The sequence below is a fragment of the Felis catus genome, chromosome B3 (genome assembly GCF_018350175.1).
Source record: "Felis catus isolate Fca126 chromosome B3, F.catus_Fca126_mat1.0, whole genome shotgun sequence".
In the NCBI taxonomy this organism is placed as follows: Eukaryota; Metazoa; Chordata; class Mammalia; order Carnivora; family Felidae; genus Felis; species Felis catus.
This window is the reverse complement of record NC_058373.1, coordinates 144,691,225-144,714,460: the sequence shown is the minus strand read 5'-3', so window position 1 is coordinate 144,714,460 and position 23,236 is coordinate 144,691,225. Positions and strand designations below refer to the sequence as shown.

General features: G+C 48.1%; 1 protein-coding gene across 1 annotated transcript in view; it reads left to right on the top strand.

Moving 5' to 3' along the window:
• The first annotated feature begins 10,092 nt into the window (after window positions 1-10,092).
• CDC42BPB (CDC42 binding protein kinase beta) overlaps window positions 10,093-23,236 on the top strand; it is a 102,915-nt gene continuing 89,771 nt past the window's right edge. The window contains exon 1 of the mRNA XM_023256085.2: window positions 10,093-10,479. Coding sequence (XP_023111853.2) covers window positions 10,305-10,479 — 175 coding nt within the window. The 5' untranslated portion in view covers window positions 10,093-10,304. The remainder of the gene's footprint in view (window positions 10,480-23,236) is intronic.

The window sequence follows — 23,236 nt, the reverse complement described above, 5'->3', positions numbered from 1 at the left end:
GCGAACCCCCTGCAGGAAGAGCCGTGGCCCAGGGACTCGGGTGTCAGGAAACCTCAGGAACCGCCACTAGGGTCACGGCAGGACCCGGGCGGCGACTGGCAGGGAAAGTGGAACCTCTGCAGGGAGTCCCATCGGCCGCTGGCCCCCCACACGTGTCCAGACGTGCCCCCTTCTCTGGCGTCTCACACTGGCCACCTCTGCCCTCACTCTGTGCTGGGGGTTTGTCTCCCTGGAAAGCCTCACAGAGCTACTATCTTCCGGCTCCCATCTGAGCTGCAGAGGGGCCCCCCTGAGCCCCCCATCTGTAAGGCAGGCAGCCCCTCCCTCTCCACCACCTTGCCGTGTCTGCTCTCCTTGAAACCATCATCACTCTTCAAAATTCTTTCTACTCCTGTGTGCACGGGTCTGTGGTCTGTCCCGGGACTGGAGGGGACGCTCAGGTGTAGTAGGTATTCAGCAGCTTTGGGTCGGTTGAATGAATACTTCTACGTAATTAAAAAAAAATGTTTATTTATTTTGAGAGAGAGAGAGAGAGAGCCAAGCAGGGGAGGGGCAGAGAGAGAGGGAGAGAGAGAATCCCAAGCAGGGTTGTCAGCACAGAGCCTGGCGCGGGGCTCAAACCCACGAACTATTGAGATCACGACCTGAACTGAAACCAAGAGTCGGACGCTTAACCAGACGCCCTGGACCTACGTAATTTTTTAAATGGCTACATGGACCATGATTTATCTATTTGTCTGGTGATGGAGATTCAGGTTTTCATCATTTTAACTGGAAGTAACTGATAACGACTATTACTGCACACGTGACTGCACCGTCAGAGTCCCAGCAGGGGCACAAGAGAGCAGGGAAATCAAGGGCAGCAGAAAAAATGACCTATTTACCAACGTGTGGGCGGGGCCTGGGACCACTGAGGAAGCGTGGGCAAGCTCCCCGGGGTGGCAGTGGTGGGGAACTTTTACTACCTCTGGGTCCTCCAGGGGCAGCAGGAAAGAGGCTGGCTGGAGCCCGGGGACAGAAGCAGCAGGAAAGGGGGATGGCTGGAGGCTGGGGACAGCTGCTCCAGAGGCTGTGGCCGCAGCAACATGGGAGGGGGAGGAGGGGAATCGATGGCCGTCTGACTCTGCGCCGAGCTCCCCATCCTATGGGTACAGGCCACTTGGAGCACAAAGCAGGAGGGCAGAGCGGACCGTAGAGGCAGAGGCACACTACCCACCCTCGTGCCCTTTGGCGTCCACGCTGGTCCTACGGGGGAAACATGTCCTCCACTGATCGTTCTGGGTGATGACGACTGGGGAGTGAGCCATCCTGAGCCTTAGGCTTTGGGCATCAACAGCGCTCTTCGTATAAGGGGGGAGGGGGAAGACAGGCAGGCAGGAAACAGTCACCAAGGGGCATGCCTGCCGTAGCACCTGCTTCCAGGCACGTTCTTCAACCACTGACCCGCGTCCCTCCCCCTTCCGCAGGCCCGTCACCAGCACTGTACTTTTAGTCTTGGCGGGGTGACCCAGACTTTTGTTCCTTCAGGAGCCAAGTCCTTTATGGGCCTGTCATTAGGGAGCTCCCTTCCCTTGGGGCGCCTGGGTGGCTTAGTCGGTTGAGCGTCCGACTTCAGCTCAGGTCACGATCTCCCGGTCCGTGAGTTCGAGCCCCGCGTCAGGCTCTGGGCTGATGTCTCAGAGCCTGGAGCCAGCTTCGGATTCTGTGTCTCCCTCTCTCTCTGCCCCTCCCCCGTTCATGCTCTGTCTCTCTCTGTCTCAAAAATAAACGTTAAAAAAAAATTTAAAAAAAAAAAAAGGAGCTCCCTTCCCTATCCCAGTAAGAACCCTGAATCACCACGGGGACACCTCCGGGCTCCGGACATAGTCCCCCTGGCCCAGCGTGTGGAACAAATTCCAATTCCCTCTGACGCTTGGGTTCGATATCCCAGGCAGCCAGTGACCACTCTTCTGCTGCTGGTTCCGTGGCATGAGGAACCAGAAAGAGCCAGTGGGGGGAGGGGGCGGCCTCGGCTTTAATTCACTGGAAGCATGACTGAGTTTCCTGATAAAGGCATTCCTCTCTTGGACACTAGCCCAAGGTCACAGGAAGGAAAGCAAAAATTCCTCCAGTGTTATTTGGTTGTAGTGAGGGGGGCACTCTCACCTCCAGCGCGAGGCTCCTGGACCCAGGCGTGCAGGCTGTGGAGGGAGGGTGCCATGTATTGCCTTGGGGGTCAAGGCATACGCCACAGTCTTCAGGACAACGGTGTAACCTTGCAGGGCATTGGCGGTCAGCCAGCACCATAACTAGTCTTCTGCAGACCTTTCTCCCATTCTCTGAAGCCAGCTCCTTTGGGGTGTTGGGGCACATGGTAAGTTCAGGGAATTTCATGGGCATGGGCTTTCTCTGCCTTACTTCCTTCACCATATAATGAAGCCTTTGGTCTAGGGTGATGTTGCTTGAGTTGCCATGGTGATGGATAAATAAAACATGCTCCAAGTCTACAAATGGCGGTGCCGGTAGACGTGATGTGGCTGTAAAGGCAAGTACTGACCTGAAATATGCAAGGGCAAGTCACTGCCCATTCCGAGATGGAAGGGGTCTAATGTCGTCAACCTGGCCACAGGTTGTGGCCAGTGCCTGGTCCTCCTGGAGAATGGCACCATATTAAGAGCCCCCTGTGAGTCCCTAATGTTGATAAGGGGGGCACTAGCTTGACGGGAGTCAAGTCAGCCTTGGTGAGGGAAGTCCATGTGCCTGAGCCCCTGCAAACCCTCTATACCTGCCTCCTTGGCCACTTGTTCATGGGCCTGTGATAGGGGAGGAATGAGGCTGATGTCCTCAGAATGGATCATCTTGTCCACTTGACCTATAAGAGCCTCTTCCACAATAGATGCCTTTTTTAAAAAGACTTTTTTTGTTTATTTATGTATTTAGAGAGACAGAGAGAGAGCATGAGAGAGAGAGAGAGAGAGAGCGAGAGAGAGCGCACATGTGTGTGCAGGGGTTGGTAGGGGTGGAGAGAGAGAATCCCAAATAGGCTCCATGCTGTCAGCACAGAGCCCCATGTGAGGCTCAAACCCTTGAATTGTGAGATCATGACCTGAGCTGAAAGCAAGAATTGAACGCTTAACCAACTGAGCCACCCAGGCGCCCCAGTAGATGCCCTTTGATGAGCATTCTGTGCCCATCCCAAGAGATCCATCCACTTGCATTTCCCCTAGATCTCCTAGAAGTTTATTCTTTCCAAGTCTCTGATTGGCAGGCCAACCCATTAGCCACTGCCCACGGATCAACACAGAAGTTTTGCCTTCTGGGGGAATTTCTCTTCACCACTGCCTTTCAGGGCTTCCCCTGAGTGTGTCTGTAAAGCAGCAGCCATCCTCCTCTAGCTAGAGCTAGGCAGACCAATCTTTAAATCTGGCCCATGCCTTTTCAATCCTTTTTTGATCGGCCACAGCACTTCCCATAAGGGTGTAGCCGTGGATTAAGAAGAGTTGGTAAAATAGTAGGAACAAATACGACAGAGGCTAAGCCACCTACTTATTCATAAAGTTTACTCGTTCTTTCCAGGTCTGCTTGGGCCCAGTCTCATTTTATAATGGACTACTACATGCACATACAAGTTTATGTTTTGGTGGATAAGATAACATCCATTTGGTAAAGGACAGCTTGGGTGGCATTGTTTCTTGGTGTCCATGGCCAAGCTTAAGTCTGTATAAAGATCCAGCAGCAAGCCAGGAGCTGCCTTTGAACTGGAGAAGAGCTCTTGGCAGAAGAAGGCATGAATTTACTCCAAAACCCTGGGTGTATACACAGTGACTTTCCTATTGGGACTTTCCCTGCCAAGAGTCTCTGCCACTCACACTCAAAACAGGGTCTGCTGGGTCATAAGGCTCAAGTGGCAGGGCGGCTTGCACCAAAGCCTGGACCTGGTGGAACGCTCATTTGTTCTTTGGGTTCCATTCAAAATTGGCAGTCTTAGAGGGTACCCAGTAATTAATCAGAGAAGCTCGCCCAGGCAGTAAATGTGTCCATAAAATCGAACAAGGCCAATCAGGCATGTGCCTCTGTCTTCATGGCAGGCCTTGTTACGTCCGAAAATGTCTTCATTTTTTGAAAGCTATTTTTGCTGGGTATAGAATTCTAGGCTGGCGGTTTTTCTTTTCTTTCTGCATTTTAAAGATGTCGTTCCAAAGTCTTCATATTTACACAATTTCCAATAAGAAATTTGATGTCACCTTTATTTTGTTCTTCTGCTTGTGTCTTTATTCCGTTTTTGTTTGTTTGTTTGTTTGTTTTAAGTAACTGGTTTTGAGGAACTCAATTATAATGTGGCCTTATTATAGTTTTCTCCCACCATGTTTCTTATGCTTGGGGTTTATTGAAATTCTTGGGTGTGTGAGTTTATAGTTTTCATTGACTTTGGAAAATTTTAAGCCATTAGTTTTTCAATTTTTTTTTTTGTCTCTCCTCTTTTTTGTTCTCCTTCAGGACCCCAATTATCCATGTATTGGGCCACAGTTCACTCATGCTATTCACTTTTCTTGATTCTTTTTTCTCACTGTTTTATTTTAAATAAATTCTATTGCTATGCTTTCAAATTCACTAATATTTTCCTATGTAATGTCTAATCTGCCATTAATCCCATACTGTATATTTTCAAGAAGTTGTAGGTTTCATTTCTAAAAGTTCTATTACATTAAAAGTTTTTTTTTTAATTTATTTTGAGAGAGAGCACAGTGTGGTAGGGGCAGAGAGAGAGGGAGAGAGACTTCCAAGCAGGCTCCATGCTGTCAGCGCAGAGCCCAATGTGGAGCTCAAACTCACAAACCGTGAGGTCATGACCTGAGCTGAGATCAAGAGTTGGATGCCTAACTGAGTGAGCCACCTAGGTGGCCCCTCTGTTATGGTTTTAAAAATATGTATTTTATGTAATATGGTCATATCAACTGTTTTAATGTCCTTCTCTGCTAATTCTAACATCTGTGTAAGTTCTGGGTTGGTTTATTTAATTGATTATTCTCCTCATTATGGGTTGTGTTTTCTTGCCTATTTGCGTGGTAATATATATATATATATATATATATATATATATATATTTTTTTTTTTTTTTAAGATTTTATTTTTAAGCAATCTCTACCCCTAACATGGGGCTCAAACCCACAACCCCAAGATCGAGTCACATCCTCCCCCAACTGAGCCAGGCAGGTGCCCTAAATGCCTGGAAATCTTTGATTAGATGCCAGGCAGTGTGATTTTATATTTTGGGGGATGGATATTTTTGTGATCCTATAAAATTTCCTGAGCTTTGTTCTGGGATGCAGTTAAATTTCTTGGAAACACTTTGATATTTGGGGGTTTTGTTTTTATGACTTGTTAGGCAGATCTGAGCAGCGTTCAGTCTAGGTAGAGCTAATTCCCATGTCCAAGGCACAACCTTCTTGAGAATTTTTTTTTGAGGGGGTGGGGTGGGTGGAGAGGAAGCAGAGGGAGAATCTAAGCAGGCTCCATGCTTAGTGTGGAGCCTGATGCGGGGCTCAATCCCACAACCCTGGAATCATAACCTGAGCTGAAATAAAGAGTCAGATGTTCAACTGGCTGAGCCACCCAGGTGCCAAAACCTTCTCGAGAATTCTACCCCATGCTGGCGAATTATGAGTTTTTCAAGTCTGGCTGGTGGAGAACAACACCATTCTCAATCTGTGTGAGTACCAGGCACTATTCTCTCTAATCTTCTTGAATGTTCTTTCTCCAGCCTTGGGCAGTGTTCCTCCCACACAAATGCTAGTCAGTATGCTGCTGGATACTCACTCAAGGGGGACCCTCTGCAGATCTCCAGGGTTCTTTCTCTGTGTAAAGTTCAGGTTTTGAGGGGGTATCAGGCGGAGAAACACAAGAACTGCCCTGCTAAAGGAACAATGACCTTTTCCAGTGTGCATGTTATAAATTTATCGAACACTAAACTGAAATTTTGAGGGGCATCAAGAGACAACAAATGTAGAGCTCTCAAATGAGGTGGAAGATCACCACATGTAGCCTGTCAATGGAAAAGCATGGGAGCCTGCCCCACACCCTGGAATAAAATGTGTATTTGACGATGTGGTCCTGCTGGGACACGGAGCATGGGGCACTCTCTCCTTTACCTGAAGCCCAGTGAGGGTGGCCTCCCAGGGGATTTCTCGGAGAGCTTCAAGATGTGGCCCTCCATTTGGGGGCCTTGTGGACTAGGGATGGACTCCCAGCCAGGAAAGGAGGGCTCATGAACTGCTTTGGAGGTGGAGCCCGAAGTGTGTTGCCATGTTGGGACCTGCCCACTCCTGAGTGTTTGTCAGAGCAAGGGAGGCAAGAGTGTCTCCTGTGGACAGATATGAGCTGTAGGGATGGGTCACCACCTGTCTAGTGGTCCCCATAGAGGGGCAAAGGGTCCCCTGCAGCCACCAGGTAAACACCCACCTAGAAAAGTGACACATTGCTCAGGAGAGGGAGGGAGCAGCAGGAGTCTGTGAATAGTCCCTGGGGCACAAGGAGAAGGGGTCATCAACTCTGCCAGATCAGAGGGGAGACTGTAGCTTCCCTCCTCCCTGGTAGTTGCCCACGTGGTTGGAAGCAGGGCCAGGCTGGCTGAGGCTCAAGGAGGAGCAAAAATGGCACCAAGCACAGCCCCCATCCCCAGTTCTTATCTCAGGCCCCCAAGCTGGGTGTGAGGGGAAGCCGTTAAATTAAGTTCCAAGGTTTCACTCTGCAGGCTGGGGCATTGTGATTTCTGCCTCAAGACCCCGCGGCTTAAAGTCACCATAAGCTGTGCACATTTCAGGGAACTGGGCGTAAGGCTCTGCTTAGTCTGACTTGCTGTGCTGTGAAGACCAGAACCACCCCCCCGCCCCCACCGGAGCCCAAGCAGGAGTTTATTGTAAGGATACTGCTACGGGCTCAACGTTTGTGTCCCCAAAACGCTTATGCTGAAATCCTAACCCCCAATGTGATACGTTAGGAGGTGGGGCCCTAGGGAGGTGATTAGGTCATGAGGGTCGAGCCTCCACTAATGGGACTATTGTCTTGTAGGAGGGCAAGGAGCTACCTCTTTCTACCACGTGAGAATACAGCAAGACAGCCCTCTATAAACAGGAATAGGGCAACTCACTCAGAACCTGATTGTGCCGGCACCCTGACCTGAGACTTGGAGCCTCCAGAACCGTTTATAAGCCACTCAGTCTACGGTATTTTGTGATAGCAGACAGAAATGATTAAGACATATACAGCGGAACCTCAAGGGTGCCCAGAGACACTGGAATTCCTTGGTCTGGGGGACCCAAGACTGCTCGATCCATCACCTGGTCACAGAGTCCCCAGTTTCTGAAAAAAAGAGCTCCAATGCATACCAGCTACCAACGTGAGCATTTATTACGAGCCAGGCACTGTTCAAAGTGCTCTACGGGGGTTAACTCATTAAAAAATTTTTTTAAGACACAGACAGAGAACGCGAGCAGGGGAGAGGGGCAGAGGGAGAGAGAGAGAGAGAGAGAAAGAAAATCTCAAGTAGTCTTCATGCCCAGCGTGGAGCCCGACGCAGGGCTCAATCCCACAAAAGTGAGATCATGACCTGAACTGAAATTGAATCAGGCACTTAACTGACTGAGCCATGCAGGTGCCCCTTGTTTAATCCTTTCAGAGACTCACTGAAATACTGGGTAGGTCTTATTGTTATTCTTGTACTTCTGAGGGAACTGAGGCACAGAAAGATTTCTAGTTTTCTGAGGAGTAAGACCCATAAGTACTCACTGTCTCAAGTACTAACGAAAACTACAGGGTGAATCTGAGACCTGATTCAGCCCGGGGGAGTTAGGCAAAGCTGTCCTGGAACGGGCAATGCTGAAATGGCTTTAGGTTTAGCAGACAAAATGAAGGTCGTCCAGGAGGAGCATCCAAAGTAGATGTCTTGGTAAGTGCAAAGGCCCTGAGGCAGGAGGGGGGCAGAATCAGTTGAGAGGCAGCAAGGTCAGTGAGACTGGAGTCAGAGAGTAAAGAGAGTAAGAATAGGGGTAGAGGGTGGAACAAGGCCAGACAGCCTGCTGAGTCTGGAGACCAGAGAATACACAGTCCAAATAGGGACCCTAGGGGAATGGATACTGTTATACTTCCACTGGGACAAAGACAAAGAATGGTGACTGTCCCAGACAAATTCAACCTCATCACCCTACTTAAAAGCCAAGGTAGAGGAGCCTAGGTGGCTGGGTCAGTTAAGCGTCTGCCTCCCTCTTAAAAAACAAAACAAAACAAAACAAAAAACAAAAAACCAAGGTAAAGAATTTGGTCTTTAGCTTAAAACCAGTGGGAAACCTTTAGGTTTGAGCCAGGTGGTCTGCTCAGTCCCACCTCCTCCCTTATAATTTGTACGTTGAAGTATCATACATATGAAGTGCACAAATATTTAGAACGCGGTTTAATTTATATGTATGTATAGATCTGTGTTACAAGATGGGTCTGGTCAAGACACAAAATGTTCCTAGCCTCCGGTTCATAACGTCTACTCTGAACTCTAACACCAAAAGATGGTTTTTGCCTGACTTTTAAAAATTAAGGGACCGGGTTCCTAGGTGGTTCAGTCCATTGAGCAGCCAACTCTTGATTCTGGCTCAGGTCATGATCCCAGGGTCCTCAGATCAAGCCCCGAGGCCAGCTCTGCTCTGGGTGTGTAGCCTGCTTAGGATTCTCTCTCCCTCTCTGCCGCTCCCCTGCTCGCACACTCTCTCTCAAAAAATTAAAGGTGTAACATATACAGTGATGCGTACGGTTTGAAGAATGTTACTTATATGTAGTGCTGTATAACCAACACCTCAATATAATTACAGAACACTTCCAGCAGCCAGGATGGCTCCCTCCTACCCCGTCGCAGTCAATACTTCCTCCACAGGGGTAGCCACGATTCTGATTTGTCTCCCCAGATTAGTTTTGCCTTCAGTTTTGCGCCTTCAAAGCTCTACCTGCTCTACCTCCGTGCCCCGGATCCACCTAAGCCCCCACCCACTTCCGGGGGTCAGGGTTCCCACGGCCCTGCACCCTCGCTCCGGCTCTCACCCAGCCCGTGGCCTCAGTGCCCTCGCACGAGCTCCAAGCGGCCCCTGCTGTCCTGACGCCAAGGGTCTGTTTGGGTGGGGGAATTCTCCATCACCTTCCTTCCCCCAGCCACCCAAATGCACCAACAATCTCAGGGAAGCAGAGACTCTCCCGGGACACCCAGCCTGGAGACACCCGGCGGCTTCCTACCCAAGTGTCAGGCTAAGACATTTGTTTGCGGTTGGGGTAGTCTGGACTGCGGAATCTGAAGTGGCCACTGCGGGGGCACCACGAATTCACGAGGTGCAGGGTGGCCCGCTGGGTCGCCGCTCTGCAGGGGCCTCCGCCCAGTCCGGGCCGCGCGGGCTCGCGTGCAAGTCAGGCAGGCACCCGCTTCCCAGGGCCGCTCCGAGCTCGGCCGCGCCCAGGTTTTAAACCAGCGGGTCACTCCGCCGAAGCCCCCTCCGCCCCAGCAAGCAAGGGGTTTCCCCTTCGGGGCCCGAGACGCGCGCGTGCGCGGGCGCAGACCCCGCACACCCGGGACCCGTCCACGAAGCGCTGGCGCACGCCTCCCGGGCGCCGTCGGCGCACGCGCGGGCGCGCAATCTCGGCGGCGCACTGGCTCGGCGCTCGCCCCGCCCCCGCCGCCTGGCCTTCCCAGCATCCCGGCCGCCCTACGGCAAGCGGCGAGGTCCCATCCCGCCGGGAGCCGGAGCCGGGAGCCGGGAGCGCAGGGGCGGGGCGGCGCGCTGAGGTCAGCGCGGCGGCGGCCGGCCCCGCCGTGGTTGGCTGCGCCCGCGCTGGCCGCGCCCTGGTTGGCTGCGGGCCGCGGGGCTGGGCCGCCGGGTCGGGGCTGGGGTCGGGGCTCGGGCGCCGGCCGGGCTTGCGCTGCGCTCCGCTCCGCGGCGCTCCAGGTCGGCGGACGGCGGCGAAGGCGAGGAGGGCGCGGCCGCGGGCGGGGCGGAAGGGCGCGCGGCGGGCGGCAGGGCGAGGCGAGGGCGGGCTGCGGCGGGCGGGGCGGGCGGCGGCGCCGAGGGGAGGAGACCGGCCCATGGACCCGCGGGGCCCGGCGCCCCAGACGCTGCGCCGCCGGGACCGAGCCCAAGATGTCGGCCTAGGCCGGGGCGCGACGACGCGGACGGGGCGGCAACGAGGCGCCGCTGCTGCCGGGACTCGCGGCTACCGGGCCCCCGAGGGCTCGCCCTGACGGACTGGCCGAGCGGGCAGCGAGAGTCCGGCGCGTTGGGAGCGGGCCGCGCGGCACCATGTCGGCCAAGGTGCGGCTCAAGAAGCTGGAGCAGCTGCTCCTGGACGGGCCCTGGCGCAACGAGAGCGCCCTGAGTGTGGAGACGCTGCTCGACGTGCTCGTCTGTCTGTACACCGAGTGCAGCCACTCGGCCCTGCGGCGCGACAAGTATGTGGCCGAGTTCCTCGAGTGGGGTAAGTGCGCGCGGGGCTCCGGCCTGCCCTTCCGCCCCTCCGACCCCGGCCCGCTCCCCCTCCCCGCCCTCGGGCTTCCGCTCCGGCCTCTCCAAGCCCCCAGCCCCGCCGCCCCCTTCCTCTAAGGCCGCTCCTCGCGCCCTCGCCCCTCAGCGGCTGGCGATCCCCTCCCTGCCCTCCTCCTCGGCCCTGGCGCACCCGCGTTCGGCCGTCCCGCCCCCTCATCCTGCCCCTGGGAGCCACATCCTCCGTTCCCACCCCCACTCGCTCCCCGCCGCCGGCCATCGCCCGGGCCGCTTCCTAGATCCACCCTCCGAGTCTGGATATCATTTCCTGCAGCACTCCCCGGGAAATCCGCCCCCGCCCCTCGCTCTGGGGTCCGGAGTCGGCGTGGAGGCCCCCCCCCCCCGCCTCCGCCCCCGCACGCCCTGCTGGCTTGCGGGGGCAGCCGCGCGTGATTTTTGCGTCTGCCTCCTACACCGCCGGGTGGGCCCCCTACTCGCATGTGCATTTCCGGGGAGACCAATTCTAAGGGTGACAGCCAGCCTACACCCCCTTGACGTCCAGGGCCTGAACACCCTTTACTGTGGCACCTCCAAGGGAGTTTTCAGGTTAAAAGCCTTATTTTGCGAGAGCAAATTGATTTTTTTTTTTTTCATCGTAATTGTGCTAGATTCTTGTAATATGTTGGGCGTAGCTGCAACTGTCAGTACACGGAAGACGTTTAAAAACTTTCTTCCTCAGACCTCTGCGTGCTTTCTGTAGTTTATTCAAGGATCTATAGGACTGTAATCGTTGATCAAATAACGTACTTAGCTTTAGTAGGATAAACGTTCGAGTAGGCCGTTTGACGATCATAAGAATCCCGAAGATAGCTGCAAGCGTCAAGTGAAACCCTTTCACTTCCTCTCTAACGTGGACATCCTGTCAAGACCCTCAGACTCCCCTGGAACGACCTGGTAGGAAGGTGCAGTGCTCACGTTCAGGGCAGACCATGCAGACCCTCCCCTCGGGTCACTTGCGTCACTTGCGTCATTGGGTTGGGGCTGTGCCGTTTGAGCCGGTGATTGCTAATCTTTGGGCCTGACGAAGCTGATAGTTACGTGAAGAAACAAATGTGTTCTCAGGTGAGGCCTCCTACTCTGTCAGAATGGCAACTGGAATTTGGGGTTTTGTTTACTCACAGTACTCAAGTTGAGATATTCTCTAGACGGCTTCTGTGTTTTGCCCTATAGCGAAATGATGTTTTGTGGGAGCAGAGGCAGAAAGAGGTCCAGAGCCCCAAGACAGCCCCTTATGCTTTATTTCGGTGGGGACCACCATTCTTGGTTCTTTACAACATCAGTGAAATGAGGGTATTTACTTTCCGGGGTCCTTTGTCAGTGACCTGGTTTCCAACCAAATAACTCACTTTCACAGTCTGGCGCTTGGCACATCGGAGCCTTCTGAATATTGTATTTGCCCTGCCTTTCTGAGGCATTTGATCTTGACATCCAGACAGATCGACCGTCAGGTCGACTCGGTGCCGGCGTGTGAGTAAAAGTGGGACTGAAAGAAGGAAGCAGAGGGAGGGCGGTGCTGGTGGAAACGTGTGCTGCAGCTGGCCTCTGGCCTGCGAGCTGAGTAGCGCCCCTGTGGGGCTTCGTCTGAGAGCTGGGCAGCCTGTACATCCGGGGTTCTTGCCTCGTCTGCGCACCACCCGACCGTACCAGCCCCTCCGAGAGCTGGTGGGCTTCGCGCGAGCAGGCTCTTCTCAGCATGTGGGGAGGTCTTATGAGATTTGACCTTTCCAAATCTGGACAGAAGCCGTGTGCTAGAATTTAGAAATATTTTCAAAATTGGATTCTGGCTCTTTGGAAATTATGATCGCAAATAAACTACGTCGTCCTAACAACTCAGCTTGCACAGAAGTGTAAAGCTTAAATTACAGGGAAGAAAAATGGTCTTAAGTTTAAGGTGGCATTTTAATGAATTACTAATACTACTAAACACTACTTCTAGAATAGAAGTATTGAATTTCACGCACGTTAACATCATACACCATTGTAACTCTACAGAGGTGCGTTACCGGTTAAGATTATGTGCAGTCATACTTTAGTGTACTTAGAACGCCTAGTAACTGCCTTTGGAAGGTGAAAAATGGTCTGTCAGGTGGAACTGTGGAGCCTTAATAGGCGCCCTGACTTCCAAGAGGAATTACTTCTCCTCTGGAAACAGATAGAAGCTATCCATCCGCCTGGGGGTTGTTGAGTCGTTGGAGTCACCCCCTGCATGATGTTTGAAACTTCCAGTGTGTGGAGTCCTGTCCTGCAGAGGGCCAGCCTCTGCCCACCTCCCAAATCTTGCTAGGTAGGTGTGTCTAATGACAATTAGGTAGAAATCTTGAAACTTAATGAAGAAACACAGCTTATTCGGCCCAGATTTTGACACTTAGGGAGGAATCTTTGGGGAAATTTGGAAAGTACAGGTATTCAAGTTTTTAAGGTTTTTTTTCTTTTAATTTTTTTAAACATTTATTTCATTTTTGAGGGACAGAGAGAGAGAGAGAGAGTGTGAGTGGACGAGGGGCAGAGAGAGAGAGATAGAGAGAGAGAGAGAGAGAGAGAGAGAGAGAGAGAGGAGACACAGAATCCGAAGCAGGTGCCTGGCTCTGAGCTGTCAGCACAGAGCCCAGTGCGGGGCTGGAACCCACAAACCACGAGATTACCACCCCAGTGGAAGTCAGACGCTTAACCGGCTGAGCCACCCAGGGACCCCTCAAGTTCTTAAGTTTTAAAAGCAGACTTCCTGGCTCTTATTTTCTTATTCCCACAGTGGTTGCACGGGACCAGAGTCCTCTTGGCCTTCATTGCAGGTCTTTAATTTTCCCTTGATTATGTTTATAGTTTGATTAGTTTTCCTCTCTGAAATCCTGGACCTTAATTTAAACTTGGAAATACCTTGCTTTGCCTGTGTATTTCTTTAAACTATATTTTAATGCAAATTGGATACCATTTAAAATAGAACACTATGAAGCACTTCGAAATTTCTACAAGTAAACAGCACAAATACGAGTAAAGGAGGTGAAGTTGTTATCTGTTAACTTTTATCTTTGTTATATAAAAATATTTTCACGTGTTAAATTTTTTTTTTCATGGCTTAAGTATAATGGCTCGTGTTGCAGCTAGATGATGATGTTTGAAGTCCCCGCCTGTTGGCATTGGCTGGACCACAGGGGCCTGTGCTCTGGCTCTCGTGTGGCCTGCAGACCAGTGGGAAGCCTAGAGCCCACGTCTGGTGCAGGCACGCCTTGTGGGCGCACACCTCAGTGTGGGTTTCCCGATTTGTGGTCCGGGCCACCTTCCTTTACCCTGCCACTGTACCTCCTCTAAAGGAATAGAATTAATGTTTGCTAGCCCTCTTTAATTTCCTCATTTGTGGCTTTTCTCGTTACGAATGCAGCAGTACCTTCCGAGAGCTCTCCGTCGTCCATGTGAATTCCTGTAGCTGTTGGCATGGGGTCCCCAGCCGCAGCTGTGAGTGGGATGGCTCTCCTCAAATTTTATACCAGTAGGCTTCACTGGTGGTGCTAAACATCTCAGGGTACATTTTAGTCTCACTGGTTTCTTCAGGTAGAATGTGCATCGCGTGGGAACGCCTTGAGAAGTAGGTCTCGTGAATAAGATCTGAATTCCAGGGAGTCAAACCCAAATGTTGGGTTTGCATAATAAAAATTAACGTAACTTGTAAGTAGCTATTTGAAACGCACGGTGTTTGACTACACGGCATGTGACGAGGCGGTTGAAACCATTAAACGTTAACAAGCCAGCCTTCCCTTTTTTCTCCTAAAACCTCATCCACGAATTGGGTTTTGCGGTAAACAGCAGTGTCTGTTGTACATCTAGGCCTTAAATAAAAACACTGGAATTGGAGTGAATTGCTCTCAAACAGGATACCACTGCGTGAGCCCCTTGAGAAAGTTGATGATGTGCAGCCGATTGCTGGGCAAGCAGACAACTCAAGTGCACCTGAGGCAAAATAATCCCGCTAGGACGGGCTTGCTGGGGTGGCTCCTCCTGCCTCTGCCCCCTTCCTGTCGCAGAGCCTGCTGCCCTCAGAAGTCTGCCGTGTGTGCTGACGTCTGTGATGCTGGATAAACACATGAGCAAACAGGGCTGTTAATTCCAAACTATATTAAGTACGGTGAAACCGTTGAGTGCTTTTCTTGGTAAAGAGACAAAAAGTATTTTTTGAGACTAATAAGGTAAAAGGATCTTGCTGGAAGAAACCAGATAGAGATTTTTACCTTTTTTTTTTTTTTTTTAAGCAAAAAGAAAAAGTAAAATTAAAGAAATTTTGAAAGAGTTTTTTAAAAACCCACGAAAACTCTAATCACATCATCTAACGAATCCCCGTAACATAACACCTTTTAGTCCCTGTCCCGAGTTTAAGTTTGATTCTTAGCTTCTTAGAACGGTCCAGAATGACAGTATGGTAAGGTTACCTTAAATTTGTGTGAAAAGCTCACACAAATACTCTCTTATCTCTTAGTGAGAGATGGATGAGAGGAAAATAACACTTTCCTTAGATTTAAAATCGGAAGTGTTTTGACCATCTGAATTATATATATACGGACTTAAAAATCTGCCAGAGACAACTATTTTTTTTGAGGACAGATGGATACTAACTATGAAATAAAGGTCGTACTTTACAGCATGATTTGAACAATCTGTGTTGTATATTAGGTTTTTGGTCAGTTTCACTGACTGGTAGGTAACTGGCAACAAAATTGTTCTCAGATTAAAATTTTGCAAAAAGGATCAGTTGTATCATAAGAGACCTTGGATTTTGTTATCTTTCGGAAAGAATTAGAAACTCAGAGAGAAATTGAAATCGAATCATGTTTCAGTCCAATCCTGTCTTTGTATTGGAGCTGCTTTGGAGACAGACGAACTTACTGTAAGGTTACTCCTAATGTCACTGGGACGCAGTGATTTCTCCATCCTCCGCAGTCAAGAGTCCTGGGTTCAAACACTGTTAGGGATTTGAGCGATCACCTGATCTGCCCTCCACCCCTGTCCCTGCTGCCCTTGGGTAACCGAGGCTCTTGACATTTTCCCTGATCATTTCAGAGCCAGCTTCTGGTGGGGGTTCTCTTCTCCACGGACCACCATTAGCCTGGGACTGCCTCTCAGACACCTGCTTTGAAACCCCTGTTTTATTGTAGCTTTCCCCTCGTTCCCATCAGCACCTGCCTCGCTGAAGCTCTCAAGCCCACAGACCCAAATGAATTCCTTTCTTGCTGTAGGATTTAACTCCCTCCACCAGGCATCCTAAAATCCTGCTGTTGGGATGCCCTGGGTGGTTCAGTCGGTTAAGCGTCCGACTTCCGCTCAGGTCATGATCTCACGGTTCATGACTTCAAGCCTTGTGTTGGGCTCTGTGCTGACAGCTCGGAGCCTGGAGCCTGCTTCGGATTCTGTGTCTCCCTCTCCCTGCCCCTCCCCCGATCACACTCTGTCTCCCTCAAAAATAAACAAACATTAAAACAACAAAACAGAACAAAAAACCCGGCTGTTCATTCCATCATTCCCTTGTTTTAATACTTCATACTCTGTTGCGTTTAATAAATCAGGTAAAATTGACCAAGAAAGACCCATCTAACCTTAGTTGTAGAAGTTGAGATTGACGGCACTTCCAACCATAGTGTGGAGTGATTTTCTCCAAATATAATGTTACCTTTATTAAAGTAATGCATTTACTTAGTAACTCTGGGTTCGGACTTTCACAAGCAGCCACTTCCAGCCCCTCTGTTTCTGTTTAATAATCCCCTGTCTCAGATCACATTCAGCGGCCAGTGACAACCAAATAACGGCAACTGAACCCAAATCAGGGTGACTTCTATCTCGTGTGGAATTGGCCTGTGGGCAGTGCAGGGTAAGGCAGCAGCCCGTGCCAGGAAGTCTTCAGGGACCAGGGCCTTCCGCCCTCAGCCCAGCACCTTCATCCTAGGCAGTAGGTGCCGTGTTCCTGTGGGAGAGAGCAAGCATCTTGGATACTGGTTAGTTAGCAATTCTTGCCTCAGATTCCATGCCTCTGTAAAGCGTGCTTGTACCGCTCACTTTCTGACTTCTCCGTTGACTTCTGTTGAGGGAAAGAAGGCTATAGAACTTTTATATTCCTTCCCTCCCTGCCTGTCCCCTCTCTTCCTTTTTCCAAATATGGTTATATAAGAATTTCTGTTTAAGTTGGTAGTGTTTGTGTTATCATTAGGCAAATAAATACCTTAACAACTGAGCCACATGGGGTGCAGTTAGTGCCCTGTCTTGACCGAGATGGAATTATTTCTGTGTTGATTGGAATGCATTACGTTTTCTCCCTTTAGCTTAGATGCCCGTGTACAGTGCTCAGTACAGGCCCAGCTTTGTAACTGGAGCGCCTCGTCCCCCGCCTCGCCTGTCACCTTCCACCCCTCAAAGCCTTTCTTTTTCCTCTTGTCTAGGCCCATTGCGCTCTGAGCCCACTGCTTAGCAGTATTCCTAGGACTTCTCTTCACTCCTTATGGGGACTTTTTTGGTGTCTTTCTGTTGAATTCCCCTTTCTGGATTTCATACCCTTTTCCTTTTGGTAGAGCTAGAAGAAGGGCTTCCCTGAGAAAAGGTTCATCAAGAGATCATTTTTTGAGACCTGAAAAGGTCTGCCTGAAAAGGCTTCTTCCTTACACGTGAATGACAGTCTGCCTGGGTATTGAATTCTAGGGTAGAAGTAATTTTTCCCCAGGAGTGTGAAAGCGTTTCTCCATTACTGTCCACCTTCTGCTGTTGGTAATGAGCAGCCCGACCCCATTGTGATCCCCCAGACTTTGTGTGACTTGTCTGGAAACTCTCGGTCTTCTTTTCACTAACCTTAGCGCTCCTTGGTGGGTCTTTCGGGTGGGGACACTGGGTCCTATGGCTCTGGAAGCTTTCCATACTGTCTCTTGATGGTTTCTTCTCTGATTTCTCCATTGTAGCCTTTGTGATCTCCTATTATTCAGGTGTTGGACCTTCTAGAGTGTGCTGCTAATTTCCTTTTCCTGCGTTTCTCCATTCATTTATCTGCTTGTTCCGATTTTTTGGGAAGAGGTCCTCAACTGTGTCTGCTAGTCCTTACATTGCTCTTTTATTTCTGCTGTGATATTTTTCACTTTTGCTCTCAGCATTCCTTTTTATAACATCCTGTTTTTGTTTCGTGAAAGCGATGCACTTTTTTTAAACATTTCTTTTTGTTCATTTTGAGTTGATTTCTGTGCACACGTAGATGTTATGTAGACATTTTCTTCTCTTTCCGGTGTTGTCTTTCTTCTGAGTTTTCCTTCTCTTTTCTGCTTTGCTCCTTGTCTTTGATGTCAGAACCCTTTCTCTGAATGTCTGCTGATTGTTGGCTGTCTTTTCATAATTGCGAGTGGACCGATTGAAAACTCCCCGTGTGCGTGGACAAACTTTAAGTGTGGAGTCTCACCATTAGGAGATAGGACAGGGGCCCACCAATTTGAGAGGTACTACCAGAAGTTGCTAATTTTTTCCCTGGACCTGTCAGTTCCCGCAGAGTGGTGTTTCTGGTCCTGTCTGGGGAGTGGGGGTATGGTGGATATGCCGGCTTTTGGGGAAGGTGGGATAAGGTGGAGAGTTGATGGGGAAGGGACAGAAGGAGTTCTGGGGTGTAGCTGCTGCTCCTATAGATTTGAAGCCAGTCCCGTTTTCTTTCTGTTACTGTTTGACAGACCCCCAGAGATCCCCGTGCTTCTAATCATTCCTGAGCCGCCTATCCCCTACCTCACGCGCAATAACTTTTGGTTTTCTAGCTTTGCTAAATTAGTTACCACTTGGCCACTTTCTTTTCCCACTGTGCAAGATTACGTTAACATTTCTAGGCTGCTGTCATCTGTCATTCATTCAACAAGTATTTTTTTAAGGACCTGAAAAGTGCCAGGCACTGCAGTGGTTAACGGAATACCTGTTCTCCTGGAGCTCATGTTATCCATGAAGCTGTGTCCCGTTGTAGTCATTCTACTAGGGTTTCCAGATGGTGTAAAGATAAGGTAGGTTTTCTGAAAGGTACCCTATTTTTCATTTCTGTATGAAGTCAGGATAGACTTGGATGTATTGGCATTTCTCTTCCTATACTTACTCATTTATTAGAAAGCTTCTCCCCTAAGTAGAAGGAAGACATGGAAATGTGGGAGGGCAGGTTTTTCTCTAGGAACTGCATTCTAGTGGGACAGGGAGAGGAAGAGGGAAAAGGGATGTGAAGGAACGGGAGTTCCATGATGGGGGTGCACCGAAAACAGAAAGAGGGGTGCCTGGAAAATGCTTCTTCAGATCGCTGCTAACCGGCTGCTCTAGGGTGGGCGCAGGGGTGGAGCCAGGAGGGACCTCTGGAGACCATAGCGTGGAGATGTTTGCAGTTGGGTGTTTGTGACTCGGGCCGTGTGCGTAAACTTTGACCTTTCTTTACGTGACACAGAGGTGATTCTGTTTCACTCCAGGTTCTTGGTCTGTAGGAAGATATCGCCAATTTAAAATCAAGAGCAGAAGGAGAAATGTTCTTGCCACTCATAATTTTCTAAAAACATAAATAACAGAAATGAAATCCAAAGGTAAATAGACCTCCTTTACCGTGACACCCAAATTCCATTTTAAGACTGTTGTACTTTACCCTTTTCCTGTGAAAGAATTAAACTGAAATCATTGGATTTCTCTCTTTTTGTTTAAAAAAAGTAAAATCAGGGAGTTGAATTTATTTTTCAACTTATATATTAAGTATATTATAAAAATATATTTTTAACTGGAAATAGTATTATTTATTTATTTTTAATTTTTTTTTTTTTTTTAAAGTAGGCTCCATGCTCAAGGTGGGGCTTGAACTCATGACCCCAGGATCGGGAGTTGCATACTCTACCGACTGAGCCAGCCAGGCACCCCTGGAAATAGTATTTCTGTTCTTCACTGTTGAGAAAGATGTTGATTTCATAATTAATGGGTATACAGCAATCCTTTAAAAATAATTTTTGCAGCTCTGTCACAAATGGATTTGCTCCATTTTTTAACTCTAAGTATTTGAGATCAGATTGTTGAAAAGTCTGTAAGTGTATTAACAAACCACCTTTTTGATGTGCCTTTATTTTTTTTTAATGTTTATTTATTTTAAGAGAGAGTGAGGGAGCAGGGGAGGGGCAGAGAGACAGGGAGAGAGAGAGAGAATCCTAATACCGGACTTGAACCCACCAACCATGAGATCATGACCTGAGCCAAAACCAAGAGTTGGATGCTTAACTGACTGAGCCACCCAGGTGCCCCTCTGATGTACCTTTAAAGTTAATCTGGGAAAATGTCGCTGAAACACTGCTTTCGGGTATGTGGGATATATTGTCTAATTAGCAGCAAATTGGGAAATTACTGGGAGTGCTCTATTCCCAGTTTTAGCAGTTAATTCAAGTGTCAGGGATGGCATTTTTATATTAGACTGTATCAGGACAAGAAATGTTTCTGAAAACATCAGCATTATTATGGTTTTATGTAACCAAAGTGATAAGCCTGGATATGTTTCCTTCTAGAAATATTTATTTTTTTAAAAAGCAAGGTTTGCATTTATGAAGTTTTGATAATCCTTGTGAAATAATGTTAAGATGGTTACTGAAACAAAAGCTGATGTCTATCAGCAATATGAGAGAAATTTAAATTACATAGCTGATTAAGCTTACTTTAGTTGGAAAGAAACATTTCTCTGCCTTTTACAATTACCAGATGATTTATTTACTTTTTCTTTCTTTTTTTTGGTAACAGCTTTATTGAGCTATATATAATTCACATACATTTTACCTGTTTAAATGGTACAGTCCAGTAGACTATATTAATAGAGTTGTGCAGTCATCTCTACTCTGTAATTGCAAACATCTTCATCACCTCTGAAAGAAGCCCTGTACCCTTTAGCTGTCACCCCACCTCCCTCCTTTCCACTGATCTCATCTCATTATATATTAACCTGTTATGGACATTTCATATAAAAAAATTTTTTTAATCATTATTTATTCTTGAGAGAGTGAGAGAGAGACAGGGTGAGAGCAGGGGAGGAGCAGAGAGAGAGGGAGATACAGAATCCGAAGCAACTCCAGGCCCCGAGCTGTCAGCACAGAGCCCGACATGGGGCTCAAACCCACGAACCGTGAGATCATGACCTGAGCCGAAGTCGGATGCCCAACCGACTGAGCCACCCAAGCGCCCCCTGGACATTTCATATAAATGGAGTCTTACAGTATGTGGTCTTAAAAAATTTTTTTACTTACTTATTTTGAGAGAGAGAGAGAGAACACGAGCAGGGGAGGGACAGAGAGAGGGAGAGAGAGAATCCCAAGCAGGCTCTGTGCTTTCAGAGATGTGTCTCAGTCTCATGCACTGTCAGATCATGACATGAGCCAAAATCAAGAGTCAGAGACTTAACCGACTGAGCCACCCAGGCGCCCCAATATGTGGTCTTTTGCGACTGGATTCCTTTTGCTTAGCATCGTGTATTTCGGGGTGTCTCTGTATTTCGTTCCTTTCTGTTCCAGATAACATTCTGTGACACGGATAGTCCACTTGTTTATTCACTCAGCAGTTGGTGGATGTGTGGGTTGTTTCCACCTTTTGGCCGTTGTGAAGAATGCTGCTGTGAACATTCATGCACCGACTTTTGTGTGGACATAGTTTTTCATTTCCCTTGGGTGTATGCCTGGGAGTGGAATTGCTGGATCATTCGGTAACTCCGTGCTTAACATTTTGAGGAACTGCCGGGTTGTTTTCCATAGAAGCACGTAAAGGTTCCAGTTTCTCCATATCCTTACCAACAATTGGTATTGTTTGTCTCTTAAATTCTAGTCGTCCTAGTTGGCATGAAGTGGTCTCTCATTTTAGTGCAAGTGAGCAAGGAGCAGAGCGAGAGAGAGAAGTGGGGTTCATCTGGGGCTTGTGATCTTTACCCGACGCCGGGGCTCGAGCTCAGCAGCTGCGAGGTTGTGACCTGAGCTGAAGTCACAGGCTTAATGACTGAGCCACCCAGGCGCCCTCTCATTTTAGTTTTGATTTACTTTTTTCCTAAAGGCCAATGGTGTGGAGCATCCTTTCTTGTGTTTATTGGCCATTGCTATGTCTTCTTCGGAGAAATATCTGTTCTTTTGTCCATTTTTAAATTGTGTTGTCTTTGTTGAGTTGGAAGAGTTCTTTATATATTCTGGATATTGAGCCTTTATCAAATGTATAATTTGCAAATAGTTTCCTTTATACTGTGGGTTGTCATTTCACATTCTTGATAGTTTCCTTTGAGGCACAGAAATTTTTTTTTTTAATTTTTTTTAAATGTTTATTTTTGAGAGAGAGAGAGAGAGAGAGAGAGAGAGAGAGAGACAAAGCATGAGTGGGGGAGGAGCAGAGAGAGAGGGAGACACAGAATCCGAAGCAGGCTCCAGGCTCCGAGCTGTCAGCACACAGCCCATCACGGGGCTTGAACCCGCCAGCCGTGAGATCATGACCCGAACTGAAGTCGGACACCCAACCAGGACTGAGCCACCCAGGCGCCCCATGGCACAAAAGTTTTTAATTTTGATGAAGTTTAGTTTAACTTCCCTTTCGTTGCTTTTGGTGTCATAACCAAGAATCCATTGCCAAATCCAAGGTCACAAAGATTTATACCTGTGTTTTCTTCTAAGAGATTTGTAGCTTCAGATCTTACCTTTAGGTCTTTGATCCATTTTGAGTCAATTTTTGTATATGGTAGGAGATAGGGGACCACATTCTTTCTCTCACACGTTGGTGTCCTGTTTTCTCAGCACCATTTGTTGAAGAGTCTGTTCTTTCCCCCCATGGAATAGTCTTGTCTCCTTGTCACAATCATTTGATAAATGTATTGGTTTAATTCTGGGCTCTCAGTTGTGTCCTGTTGATATTTATGCCTATCCTTATGCCAGTACCAACTGTGTCTTGATTACTGTTGCTTTGTAGTAAGTTTTGAATTCAGGAAGTATGATGCCTCCAACTTTGTTCTTTTTCAAGATTGTTTTGACTCTTTTGGGTTCCTTGAATTTCCATTTGAATTTTAGCATCAACTTGTCAATTTCTATAAAGAAGCCATCTGGGATTCTGATAGGGATTGCGTCAAATCTGTAGATTAATTTGGGGAGTATTGCTGTTTTAACAATATTAAGTCTTCTATCTATGAACATAATGTTTTTCCATTTATCTAGATCTTTTAAATTTTTTTTCAAAAATATTTTGTAGTTTTCATGGGGCATCTGGCTGGCTCAGTCAGAAGAGCATGCAGGTCTTGATCTCAGGGTCGTGAGTTCAAGTAGAGACTACTTAAGTAAATAAACTTAAAAAAATTTTTGTAGTTTTCAGAGTTTAACCTTTTCATATTGGTAAAATACATAAGATAAAATTTTCCATTTTAACATTTTAAGTGTTTATTTGGTTGCATTAATTATATTCACAAAACAAAATATAAGGTTTGCACTTATTTTGTTAAATTATTCCTAAGTTTTTTTTAATGCTGTTGTAAATGGAATTGTTTTCTTAATCTCATTTTCAGATTGTTCATTGTAAACGTATACAGATACAATTGAACTTTTTATACTGAGCCCATATCCTGCAAAATTGCTGAACTCATTTATTCTAATAGTTTTTAGTGGATTCCTTAGGATTTTTATACATAAAATCATGTCACTTGTGAATAGAGATAGTTTTGCTTCTTCCTTTCCAGGCTGGTT